This window comes from Corylus avellana, chromosome ca2, assembly GCF_901000735.1.
Source record: "Corylus avellana chromosome ca2, CavTom2PMs-1.0".
NCBI classification, from domain to species: Eukaryota; Viridiplantae; Streptophyta; class Magnoliopsida; order Fagales; family Betulaceae; genus Corylus; species Corylus avellana.
Genome location: NC_081542.1, coordinates 21,192,082 through 21,206,016, shown reverse-complemented (window position 1 = coordinate 21,206,016; position 13,935 = coordinate 21,192,082). Strand labels below are relative to the sequence as shown.

Here is a 13,935-nt window from a genome sequence, read left to right as displayed (position 1 = left end):
GAATTAGTTCAAAAAATAAATGAACCAAGCTTGAAGAGAGTATCTAGTTCGTTGACAAGCTCAAACATGGCTCTTGTTTGAAATAAAACTAAATGAACCTAATAATCTTAGTTTAATATGTGACCGTGACCTACTAGGTATAAAATTAAATAGCAAAATAAATAAACCAATAATGTAGTGGACAGTGTTTTTTCTCTCTATATAATGATGAATCCTATCGTGAACATCTTACTCGAGATAGGCACCCCGTTTCTTCGGAGGCTCTGAAGCTCAATCTGTAAAGGCAAGAATTGAAATAGAAAGTAATATCGTCAAGTACGTACCAGTAATAAATCTTCATCATAATTGTTGTTATCCTCATGAGTTTAGCATTTTCCTCTTTCTCCTTACTATTATTCTTTTATTCTTACTTTTCTCTTCATCATAATTGTTGTTATTCTTTCATTTTTAAACAGTAACAAAGCATCATGCCTTTTTTTCTTCTTTCCGAATCTGTAAATCAAAATCGTGGTACTTTTGTCATGGTGGATAATTCTTGTTTACTATTTAGCAAATCTGGTAGAAGAAAAGTTTGCGGAAACCAGAAGAAAAATGAAGAAAAGGATCAATAAGTTTGTTGTGACGGATCGCTTAATGCATGAGATTGTCCTGCTTAAATTTGATCTCGAATCATGACAAAAATAAACTACAACCAGTGACGGACTAGGGTGGGGGAATTGTTAAAAGAAATTAGTCTTTAAATTTGTGAAAAAAAATATTCCAAGTCTTGTTTTTTTGGTTTTTTTTTTTTTTTTTCTTTTACTTTGGCCTCTTAAAAAAAAAAAAAGAAAAAAGAGAGAGAGAGAGAGAGATAGAGAGAATTCAACCCAGTTTCGCCCTCTAGAGTTAAATTTGTAATTATGTCCCAAAATCCAAGGAAGAAAAGTACTTGAAATGATCAAGAAAAATGAAAAGAAAAATTACAAAATGCATTTACTCTTGAATCATTCCTCTCTCTTTCTATATCTCTAAAAATGTTCATATGTCAATTTTCTATTAAATTTATTTTTATAAAACCAGAAAAAAAAAAAAAAAAATTGAAAGAAGATATCTAACCATGCCTCAAAATGGAGGAAATGGAGGACAACGGGCAAACGATAGAATTGCAAATGAGTGAGACATCTCAACGCAATCTTGGAAGCACGTCGTCTGGGCAAAGATCCTCTCCTACAACAGCGGATTCCGCTAGCACCTCTAGTGGAGTTGGTTCTTCCGGTCCACCGGATTCTAATCATGCTGGAGATTCTGGTAGTCACTTGATTACGATTGAGAACTCGGACGCAACTAATGAGAGTAAGTGCCTCTCTCTCTCTCTGATCACAGAACAGGAGACCGAGTTTAATTTCGATTTGTCTTAGGTAAAAGTGTTGCGAATACTTTTCTATATATATACCATGCATGTTATATATATATATATATATATATATATCTTGCCAAAAACTGCGTTGTGAATGTTCTCTTAAGCACCTTCTGCATAAGAGAACATTCTTGCCTTGCCATTATTCTTTTATTCTTAACTTTGTATGTGTTTATTGTTTCAATTTTTAAGTACACAAACCAAGCATCATGCATTTTTTTTCTTCTTTCGAATCCTTAAATCAAAATCTTGGTACTTTTGTAATATGGTGGTTCTTATTTACTATTTAGCAAATCTGGTAGAAGAAAAATATCAATTATAAGTTTGTTGGGAGGGATCGCTTAATGCAATGTGATTGTCCCCATAAAATTGGATCGCAAATCATGGTAAGAATAAACTACAACCGGTACGTGAGGGACTAGGGCGGGGGGATTGTTAAAAAAAATTAGTCTTTAAATTTGTTAAAAATATATTTGAAGTATTTATTTTTAACTTTGTCCTCTTAAAAAGAAAATTTGTAGTTTAGGTTGTGTAAGTTGAAGGAACAAAACTTGAAATGAGCAAGAAAAATGAAAAAGAATTACAAAATGAATTTACTCTTGAATAATTCCTCTCCCTCCCTCTAAATTTTTAACTTGTAGATATCTCAATACATAACGTATCTAAAAATGTTCATATCACAATTTTCTATCAGATTTATTTTTATTAAACCAATGTTAACTTTATTCATTTACATCTCATATAACTCTCATGTAATGTAATTCTTACGTAAAATAACTCTTGAAAAACTAAAAGACAAAACTTATTCAAGTCACTTAGTAACTAATATGAAATTAAAAGAATCAAATAAAAAGAAGAAAAAAGATGAAAGCACCATATTTTTATTTTTTTTGTCGTTGAATAATAAACTTAATTTTTTTTTATTAAGTAATAAAAAAAAAATTAAGTTTATTATTCAACGACAAAAAAAATAAAAATAAAAAGAAGAAAAAAGATGGAAGACGGTGCTACTTCTTCTGGACAAGCTATCCGTCAACCAATTTTATCTCCTACAAGGCTACAACAGGTTTCTATAGCTCTACTCCAGTACTCCTATAACATCGTCTTTTGATGAATCTAATGCAGCCCAGCAAGGAGCCGCTGTAACTCCAGCAAGCAATAATTCAGCTGGGACATCACAAGGACAGTCCACAGACCCAAATGAAGATCTTGAAAGTCTTGAAAGTAAGCGTCTCTCTCTTTCTCTTTGGTCATAAGAGGTGACCGAATTTAATTTCGATTTATCTTAGGTAAAAGTGTTGTGAATGCTTTTATATATATACCATTCGTGTTATCTATATATCTTGCAAAAAACTGCTTCGTGAATGTTCTCTTAAGCACCTTCTGGCATATATCTGCACCTCTTCTCATTTATCTTAGGCCAAAATTCCAGGGGCTCAAAAAAAATTGGATGAATACCGTACACTCCGTCAAGCAGCCTCAAAAGGTGATTGGCGGGCTGCAAAGAAATTTTATGAAACACGCAACGACTGTGTACGAGCTTCCATAAAGACCGACAAGGCGACAGCACTTCACGTTGCGGTTGCTTACCAACAGACCGCTTTTATAAAGAAATGGTTGAATTTGAGGACATTGAAGCAGGCGGACTTGGAATTGAAAACCAATTATGGATTTACCGCCCTTCACACTGCTGCCCAAGTAGGAAACGTCAGCATTGCTGAGCAGCTGGTGAAAAAAAACGATAACCTGCCATCGATCACTAATGACGATGGAGACACACCACTCATTGTTGCAGCCTATGTAGGACATACAAACATGGTCTCCTATCTATTCTCTCTGATTAGTACTCATCCTAAACAGTTGACTCAAGAAAAATGCATTGAACTCCTTCGTCATACTATCCGTAATGATATGTATGGTAAGCCCTACATCTGACTATAACTTTGTTTGACGAATTTGATGCATTTGCACAAGATGGAACAACTTAGTGACCATAATATAAGCATTTCTTAACCAACCTTTTCACAATCATCAAATTAATGTGCCCTTTTTATGGACAGATATAGCATTGAAAATTCTGAACAAGTATTCAGACATTGCAAATGCCGATACTAAATGGAAGTGGGAAGCGTTGGAAACGTTGGCCAACAAACCATTCAAACTTGGCAGCGAAAGTCAGCTATCATTTTGGAAAAGTCTCTTAAAGTACTCGTGTTAGTTTTCCTCCAACCCAAACTTCTTTAATTGAAAAGATATATACGACATGTCCCAAGTATATATAGTTCTTTATTACATTTATCACAACTTGATGACAATTTTACTCATATTAGCTTGGCATGGGAAAATAATCTTATTTGATTTCATCAAATCTTTAGATGATATCTACTTCTAGTCTATGGAAAATTCTATGAGATTATAAGTTATTTTCTATTCTATATGTCTCATCGATCTATTGTAATACTTGTACGTAACCGTTGCTTTTATACACACAATAAAATAGTGACTACTGTTTTTCTTTTTTTCCAAAAGCTAGCATTTCTTTTTTACTTAAATTCAAAAGATATAAGAGATTTAAAGTGCTTGGGTTTTGCAGAAACAAAACTTGTCATAAGAAGTCAATAATTAGGACACAAATAGCCGCATCTAATGTTTTAGTTCACTTTGCATTTTTATTTTATAAAGCTGTCTGTCGAAAAGGATAACAGAAAGATAATTGTAGAGAAGAAATTTGTATTTCTGATGTGTTTTAAATTGTACATTGGAATGACCTATTTATAGTTGAATGAGGCCCTAAAAGAAAGGTAATACAATAATTACAAAATAATATAAAATCGGCATATTTACAATAATGAGGAAATTAACTTAGCAACTCAGCCAATCTCTTGAAGGAAATTAACTTAGCAACCAAGCCAAGAGTAGGGACCAAGCGAAGAGAGGATTCATAATATTCTAACATCCCCCCTCAAACTCTAGGGGGCGAAGCCAACTTGAGTTTGGAGATAAGATCAGTGAGTCATCCCGGTGGATGAGATTTGGTAAAGATGTCAGCCAATTGATCTGCAGAGGTGACAGAATGAAGATGTAAAATACCTTGCTGAAGATGATGGCGGATGAAATGACAATCAATCTCGATATGTTTTGTACGCTCATGGAAAACATCATTATGAGCAATCTGTATGGCACTCCGATTGTCACAATAAATAGGAGAACTAGTAGACTGAGAAACACCCATGTCGGACAAAAGCCATCGTAACCAGAGAAGTTCAGATGTAGTGTCAGCAAGAGCACGATACTCAGCTTCAGTACTAGATCGAGTAACAACAGATTGTTTCTTACTGCGCCATGAAATTAGAGAAGTTCCAAGTAGGAAACAATATCCAATGGTAGAGCGACGATCAGTAGGATCACCAGCCCAATCAGCATCAGAGTAGGTTCGGAGCTCAAGAGATGAATGAGAAGAGAAATGAATACCATGAAACATAGTGCCCTTGACATAGCGCAAAATGCGAAGAATAACAGCATAATGAGTAGATCGAGGTGCACTCATAAATTGACTCACCAAATGAACAGCATAGGCAATATCAGGCCGTGTAACAGTAAGATAAATGAGACTACCTACTAGTTGCCTGTAGAGAGTAGCATCTGATAAAGGCTCACCATCTGTGGCTAGAAGTTTGACATTGGTCTCAAGGGGGCTGCTCGCTGTTTTACTGTCTGTCAGACCTTCTCGGGAAAGTAGATCAGATGCATATTTGGCTTGAGAGAGATAATAACCATCATTACTCGAGGTAACCTCAAGACCAAGGAAGTAGCTGAGTATCCCCAAGTCCTTCATTTCAAAATTTTGGCTAAGGAAGGATTGAAGAGCACGGATGCCTGAAATGTCATCACCAGTAATAATCATATCATCTACATAAAGAAGGATAAGGATAGTACCATTATCAGTAGTGCGAAGAAAGAGAGCTGAGTCATAAGAACTAGAAACAAAGCCTTGTTAAGCAACCACAGAACTGAACTTGGCAAACCAAGTACGAGGAGCCTGCTTGAGACCATAAAGTGCCCGACGGAATCTGCAAACTTTGTGGGGCGGATGGTGATAGCCAGGTGGAGGGTGCATATAGACTTCCTCTGTAAGATCACCATTGAAGAATGCATTTTTAACATCCATCTGAAATAACTGCCAATGACGAACAGCAGCAACTATAAGTAAGGATCTAACAGAGGTCAGTCTAGCAACAGGAGCAAAAGTCTCCTCATAGTCAATACCATACTCCTGAGCAAATCCTTTCGCAACAAGACGAGCCTTATAGCATTCCACAGATCCATCTGCACGAGTTTTAATTTTATAAACCCACTTACATCCCACTGCAAACTTCCCAGGAGGCAAATCCACCAAGTCCCATGTATGGGTTTTAGAAAGGGCATCTAGTTCATCAGACATAGCTTTCTGCCAAAGAGGGTCAACACTAGCCTCACGATAAGAGTGAGGTTCGTGAAGAGTAGCAAGAACAGAAAAACAATGATAATCATGGAGATGTGCAGGTGGTGCTCTTACCCTATCGGAGCGACGAAGTTCATGAGAAGGCTCGGGAGTGTGTGATGCAGCAGGAGGATCCGTAGTCGAATCAGGCAAATTAGAAGCAGTCGTAGAAGGTTTGTCCAGTGAGCTTGAGTTATCTGCAGATGATCCAGGAAATAAGACACTAGAGGGGTCAGTGAAGACAGGAGAATATGTGGAGGAGGAATGCGGAAAAGGCATTTGACTAGTGAACATTTTATGTTCCTAGAACTCCACATGGTGAGAGATCCTAAGTCGTCGGGCAATGGGGTAATAGCAGCGATAACCTTTTTGAGTGATGCCATAATCAAGGAAGCAACACAAGCGAGAGCGGGGTTCAAGTTTAGTACGCTCATGTGGAGGAAGAGTGACAAAACAGATACAACCAAAGACGCGAAGCAAAAAATAGTTAGGTGTGCTACCACACAAGAGCTCATAAGGAGTTTGGTTGTGAATAGTCGGAGAAGGCACACAATTAATTGTGTAGATAGCAGTGAGACCAGCCTCACCCCAAAAGCGTTCAGGAAGTGAAGCAGAGATGAGAAGAGCTCTTACAGTGTCTAAGATGTGACGATGTTTGCGTTCTGCACGCCCATTTTGCTGAAGTGTAAGGACAAGAACGATGAGAGAGGGTCCCATTTTGTTGTAAAAAATTTTGAAAAGATTTCTCATTATACTCCATAGCATTATCTGAACGAAAAATTTTGATGGTACGAGAAAATTGGGTTTGTACCATTTGATGAAAATTTTGATAAACTTGAGTGAGTTCAGAGCGATGCTGAAATAAATATATCCAAGTATAACGAGAATAATCATCAAGAAAAATAACAAAATAGTGAGATCCCCCCTCAGTGGGAACAAGGGCAGGGCCCCAAATATCAGAATGAACCAAATCAAATGGTGCAGAAGATGAAGACTCACTTTTATTAAAAGATAAATGTGTTTGTTTTCCAAGATGACAAGAAAAGATTTTGCATCTATGGATCCTATATGACCTTGAGATGCAAGAAGTTGGACACGTGGTAGAGAAGCATGACCCAAACGTGCATGCCATAAGTTGGAAGAGGCAGTGAGTGTTGTGACAGCAGCTGCTAAGTGAGTAGGAGTTTGCAAGAATGAAAGCTCAAAAAGACGTCAAATCTTACGGCTGGTCCCAATTAGGGGTGTAAACGAGCCTAGCTTGAGCGAGCTTCCCTTGTTCAGACTTGGCTCGTTTAAATTTTACTCGAACTCGAGCTCAAGGGCGAGCCAAAAAAATCGAGCTCGAGCTAATAATAAGTCGAGCCGAGCCAGCTCGCGAGCTGGCTCTTATATTTAATGTTTTTATTTTAAATTTTTTTTTTAACTTCAAGTACTCTTAAACGGCTTAAGAAGTTAGTTTGCATATGAGTATTTGCTTAGCCTGGCTAGTCGAATATGGAGCCTGAGTCAATACAGCAAGGCATTTGGTTTCAAAGAGAGAGGATATGCATCCTTTTATAGATAAGCAAACTTGGAGATTGATGTTTTCTTAACAATGTTGGACAAGTTAACATGTTGCATTCAGACTGCATTGGGACAACACCCCCTACAAAAAAAATATTTTTTTAACGTCTCTCTCTCAATCCCCCTCATCACTCACAACGGATCTTCTACCTGAACTCTCATTTTCCACTCTCTCACTCTCGCTCACCAGACAGGTAGTGATAGTGTTTGGGTCTGTTTGATTCTTCAATAGTTTATGCCTTTCGCAATCTCCCTCAATAGTTTCTGCTTGATTCTTCTTCCTTTATTTTGGGTTCGCTCTAATTGAATCGAGGTCTTTTTAATGATTACTCTCTCTCTCTCTTTAATCACGAAGGGTCTAGAATTTTCCATTCTCTAACGCTTAAATATAAATGCAATTTTAAGGTTTAATAATTATGAGATTTATAATTAATTATGTATTACTGAGTTTATATATATATATATATATATATATATATACACACACACACACACGAGCTGTTCACGAGCTTAGCCGAGTCGAGCCGAGCTTGCTTAGTTTAATATTCGAGCCAGAATTTGTGTTCATGAAGCGCTTCATTTAATATTCGAGTCGAGCACGAGCTGAGCTTATGCGAGCCGAACCCGAGCTTGCTCGCGAGACGCTTAGCTCACTTAACAGCCCTAGTCCCAATTAGTTGACCTGTCTGTGGATCCTGCACATCAACACCCCTGTTAGAAAATGTCAACTCCAAACCTAGTTCACAAAGTTGGCCAACTGAAAGAAGATTTAATGACAATTGAGGAACAAGATATGTGTTATCAATAGACAAATTAGGTGAAGAAATAGATCCACTATGACTAACAGGTAACCTAGAACCATCAGCAGTATAAATGACAGGATTGGGAGAAAGGGCAGACTTTTGGGAAAATAAAGTGGGGTCAGGCGTCATATGATTACAGCAAGCAGAGTCGATGAACCATGAATTTTTACCTGATGTGACGGACAAGGCAGTAGAGGAACGAGATAGAACCTGATGAATTAATGCCTCAACGTCAGATGCAGTGAGAGCAGAGGATTGAGATGGGTTCTCAGTGTAAGATGCAGGTGCAGAGGAACCAGATGAAACAACTGCGGCTGTTTGTTGGAAAGGAGCTCGTGACTGACGTTTGTTTTGGAGCTTGTAGCAATTAGCAATAGAGTGACCAGGCGATAGTTGCAAATTATCTTCATGGAGGAAGATTGTGGTGTGGATCATCTAGGAGGAAATTTAGGAACACTCGGAGGTGTACCAGCAACAACCATATCTGGAGATTGAAAGTGCATAGTGGACCTTCGAGTCTCTTCAGAAATAAGTTCTGTTACGGCAGCTTCCAATGTGGGAAGAGGATTGCGGTGTAAGAGAGAAGCCCGAGTGGGTTCAAAATCCGCACGAAGAGCCATCATGAAATGCATAAATTTTCGACGATCCCGATACTTTGCAAATATTTCCACATTTTCAGGATGCTTCAGTTGAGGATCTGCAGCGGATAATTGCTCCCAAAGACTATAAGTTTGAGAATAAAAATCAGCAATAGACTGACCTACCTCCTGACGTGTCTGATGGAGTTTGGTTTCAATCTGAAACTCTAGGGAGGCATCATAAGTACAATTGTATCGTTTTGCCAAAAACTCCAAGGCAGCTTTTGCATTCCCAAGCTTGGGGAGCAAACTGTGGATGGAAGGAACTGAAGTATTGATAAACCAATAAATAATTCTATAATTTGCACTATCCCAATCTTCAAATCGACTGGCAAATTTGTCGGTTGACTCACCGTCTTTTTGTGTGGGTGCAACAATTTCTCCACAAACATAACGCCATAATCTCATCCCTCTCAAAAGAACTTCCATATTTTGAGCCCACAACATATAATTGGAACCATCTAAAATATTGTCAATGGGACGGACAATATTATCAAGATTGGTAGACATTTTTTTGTTTGTTTGTTTGTTTGTTTGTTTTTTTTTTTTTTTTTTTTTTTTTTTTTCGGAAAATAGAAAATATGAAATAAATAAACCTGAGGGCAGTAATCCGGTGTGGCAGAGGTGCAAGTACAGCCTCAGGGAGCGATCTGGTGTGGCGCGCGCACAGCAGCTATGGTGCACCCGCGAGCAATGATCCAGTGCGACGAGGTACACAACAGCAACTATACACCTGCGGGCACGGATCTAGTGTGACGCGGGACTATGGGGCAGAGTGGATCTGGCGCGTGGAGAGAGTGGGAGTGTGTGGTGTGTGAATCTCACGCGCAGAGAGAATATCCGGCGCGTGGCGGCGCGTGCAGGGCGATGGAGGCGCGTGATGGCTTCGTTTCTTCACAGACTTTCCGATTTTGCACAATACAACCTCTACAATTTCCGTCACGGACAAAAACAACCGCAACAAGCATTTGGTGTGTTGTTGAAACAAAAAGAAACACCAAAAATAACGCTCAAACGGAAAAAGAAAATTGTACGGATGGGGAAGAGAGGCTTAAAAGAGGTACCAAGAAAAATGTGGCTCTGATACCTTGTCGAAAAGGACAACAGAAAGATAATTGTAGAGAAGAAATTTGTATTTCTGATGTGTTTTAAATTGTACAATGGAATGGCCTATTTATAGTTGAATGAGGCCCTAAAAGAAAGGAAATACAATAATTACAAAATAATATAAAATTGGCATATTTACAATAATGAGGAAATTAACTTAGCAACTAAGCCAAGAGTAGGGACCAAGCAAAGAGAGGATTCATAATATTCTAACACTGTCAATGTAATTTCTTATTAAGCATATTAGTAAACTAATTGAATATATAGATGTAATATTTCTTTATTACCGAACCATTTTTGATTTCTGAATAGATTCTTTTCTCAACACCATAGGTTTCAAAGGGATCTATAACAAAGCTTTCATGAAGGCATCAGCCCATCAATTATTAGTTGAAAGACTTTTGAGAAAGGATGGAAATCCAGACGCCCTGATCTTATCAAAATTTGCTCAGAATGATATGGCTTTAATTTTTGAAGCTGCAACAGCTGGAAATGTTGAATTTCTAATTATAATTGCACGCTCTTATCCTGATGTTATATGGGAACTAGACAAAAATGACATGAGTATAATTCACACTGCTATTTTACATAGGCAAGAGAGTGTGTTCAATTTAATATATGAGATAGGTACTGACATCTATAGCCTTGCATCCTATTTTAATAAAGACAATGAAGAGACCATGTTGCATTTAGCTGGAAAATTGGCTCCTTCAGATCGACTAAATATCGTATCAGGAGCGGCCCTTCAAATGCAACGGGAGCTTTTGTGGTTCAAGGTGAGTAATAATATATTTTTTTCTTCTGGTTGCATACATAATGGTTTAATTATTACCTATCAATTTATATCTCTTCAACTGTAGGAGATAGAAAAGATTGTCCCACAATCATACTTGAAGAGAAAAAATTTGGGAAAAAAAACACCTAAGGAGATATTTGTAGAAGCACATAATGATTTGCAGAAAAAGGGTGAAGAGTGGATGAAGAGCACAGCAAACTATTGCATGGTCGTTGCAACATTAATTGCCACTGTGATGTTTACTACAGCATTCACAGTACCAGGTGGCAACGTTGAAAATAAAGGGACTCCTATTTTTTTGAGAAGGAACTGGTTTATGGTATTCTTCATATCAGATGCAATAGCATTGTGTTCCTCTTCCACTTCAATAGTATTTTTCTTGTCAATTCTTACATCCCGTTACAGAGAAGATGATTTCTTAAAGGCATTACCTTTAAAGTTGCTATTTGGACTTGCCACACTCTTCGTCGCCATGACTGGCATGTTGGTAGCCTTCATCGCAAATTTCTTTTTGGTGTATACAAGCGCAAGGACATGGACTCTGTTTGTTGTATCAATCCCAATTATTTTGTTTGGTTGGCTACATCGTGAAATTTGGGTTGATACATTTAGCTCATCATTCATGATTGGATTTCTTTTTCGGCCACATAAACATGGACTTTTGTAACGGAAGATGCTGATTGGAAGGCAAACAAAAAGGAACAAAAGTTGTCGGAGGTACACGAGGTATTGAACAAGGAAAGGCCAAAGAAAGAATTGATTGATGTTTGCCTTAACTATTCCATTTACTGTGATGTATGCATACTAGCATAGTAGCATATAACCTGCACATTTTTCATTATAATATAATTTTTAAATATGTTTGCGAAAAATGTCTTAGAAGATAATAGCAAAAAATATAAATAATAATAAAGGTGACACCCATATAATTTATTAAATGACTAAAAATATATTTGATGTCTAATTTTTTATTCTTACTGTGAATTGAAAAGTGATTGGTTTGAACTAGATGATTTTTTTTTTTTTTTTTTTTTCTTCTAATGACTAGATGATTTAGAACTTGCTTGGGATTACGTTTGAAAAATAGAGTTTTTAAGTCAAAAAAATATTTATGAAGCTTTTTTCATAAGTACGTTTTAGCCATTTTTATTCTTTTTGGACCCTTAAAAACGTTTTCAATTTTTTTTCCCAAATGGATACTTTTTTTCAAATTGATTTTTTTAGTGTTAAACATACTTTTAAGCCCTTCAAACGCACACTCAAATAGGTATTTAACATTTAAGATTCAATTAATTTGACTAAAAGAGAAATACGTAAATTAAATATAAATAGTGTGAAATTTGTGTATGTAGTTCGGATTAAGCACAACGGAGAACTAGTGGGTTATAGCATGTTTACTAAATAAAAGATAATAATTTATATAACATTGTTATAACGTTATAGCTATTCTTATTCCTTTGTTTGGTTATAACGTTGGAATAAAACATTGATTATGTATTCCTTTGTTTGGTACAATGCAATATGTTGATGAATTGAATCATATTGTGATCAAATTTCCTAAAATGTCCTTATAATACAAATACAATTTATATTGTTAAGGACTTTCTTTCTTTATTGTTTGAAACATAAATAACTATACTATAATTTATTTATTTATTTTTTAATTATGTCAGGTATGTGGCCTTTTTATTATTATTTTTTGTTTGCAATTATGCTACAAATTATTTATATAAAAAAATCACATAATCATCATATCACATTTTTTTTGAACTACGAATATATATACAACAACAATTTTTATGAATTTTGTTTACAGTATATATACAAACCAATCAGAGGATGCCATTAAAAAAAAAAAAAAAAAAAGGAATAAAAAGAACTGGTACAGAAACGAAGAAAGAGATAGAGAAAGAGAGAGAGGGGTAAGAATAATTTCTATATACAACAACAATTGTTATGAATTATGTTTAGAATATATATATATATATATACACCAATCAGAGGAATAAAAAAAAAAAAAAAAAAAAAAAACTGGTATAGAAACGGAAAGAGAGATTGAGGGGGATGAAAAAAAATTTCTTGGCAAAGAAACGGAGAAATAGAGAAAGGCATGAAAAATTGTTTCTTTGCAGAGAAATAGAGAGAATGAAATAGAGAAGAAACAAGAAGAATAAAATAGAGAAGAAACAGTTTGCACTTGCAGAGAGAGTCGCAGTTTGAGAGATGGCGTGGGTGTGAGAGGGTGGGGTTTTTTGTTGCAATTTACACGATTAATTTAATCTCATAGGGAAAGGATTAGCTAAGCCACTCATTTTTGAATAGTTTAACTAACCTTGTGTGTATGAGATTAGTAATTCCATGAGAATAAACTATTCTCAAGAATAGAATGTTACCAAACAAAGGAATAGTTATACCTAGGGTTAGCTAGTCCATTCCAAGGGTCTATTTCGCCAACCAAACGGGGCCTTAGTCCATAATTGTGACGACCTGCTTGATAAAAACATGATTAAATTTTTTTTTTTCTTTCTTTTAAAAACCAATAACCACAACAAAACAGATTGTCACAATAGCAAGGGGATACCACAGTATCCATTAACCTGATTGACAATTTAAATAGTCTCACAGAGCTATATGCGTCATCCATGATTAGTCAAAGTTCATATCTTTGCAACGGAATATAAATAACATAACACATACATAACACATAAGAGCTGAGAAATACATCTATGTGTGTAAAGTTTACATACAAAAGGAATGGCTATTCAAAAGTGCCACATGCGACACGAGCCATATACAAAATACCAAAACCTAAGCATATACATAAATACTCATACAAAAGGGGACTATCATCTAGTTCAACAAAATAACATCTAACGCATCTACTTCTCAAACATCGTAGTAACACAAATACATAGCAACTGGGTCATCATCAAAATTCCTTGCACCTACATCAACATTAACAACTTTATTTGCACCATGAAAATCACCATCACCCATGATACAGGCGGAATTATAAGTCCGCCGTCTCCATAAAATAGAGACGCTCAGTAATCATCATATGCATAAAAATCATCATATGCAATCATTCATATAAAACCAATCATCATCATAATAAAATCATATGCTATGCATGTGTTAAGTGCCAAAACATT

General features: G+C 36.1%; 1 protein-coding gene across 2 annotated transcripts; it reads left to right on the top strand.

Annotated features, from left to right (window-relative positions):
* Nucleotides 1-244: 244 nt before the first annotated feature.
* Nucleotides 245-11,631, top strand: LOC132173127 (ankyrin repeat-containing protein NPR4-like). Of its 2 annotated transcripts, none has more exons than XM_059584713.1 (6): nucleotides 245-1,332; nucleotides 2,522-2,620; nucleotides 2,829-3,314; nucleotides 3,457-3,609; nucleotides 10,321-10,763; nucleotides 10,848-11,630. In XM_059584713.1, the coding sequence occupies exons 1-6, from the start codon at nucleotides 1,107-1,109 to the stop codon at nucleotides 11,448-11,450; spliced, it is 2,010 nt and encodes a 669-aa protein (XP_059440696.1). In that variant the 5' UTR covers nucleotides 245-1,106; the 3' UTR covers nucleotides 11,451-11,630. The 2 variants fall into 2 exon arrangements, with proteins under 2 accessions (XP_059440696.1, XP_059440697.1); XM_059584714.1 differs by having other exon boundaries at nucleotides 1,240-1,332; nucleotides 2,816-3,314; nucleotides 10,848-11,631.
* The last annotated feature ends 2,304 nt before the right edge of the window (nucleotides 11,632-13,935 follow it).

Coding starts and splice junctions, on each gene's coding strand:
- LOC132173127 (XM_059584713.1), top strand. CDS start 1,107: ATGGAGGAAATGGAGGACAACGGGCAAACGATAGAATTGCAAATGAGT. Junction 1,333..2,521: donor CTCGGACGCAACTAATGAGA/GTAAGTGCCTCT, acceptor AATCTAATGCAG/CCCAGCAAGGAGCCGCTGTA. Junction 3,610..10,320: donor AAGTCTCTTAAAGTACTCGT/GTTAGTTTTCCT, acceptor TCAACACCATAG/GTTTCAAAGGGATCTATAAC.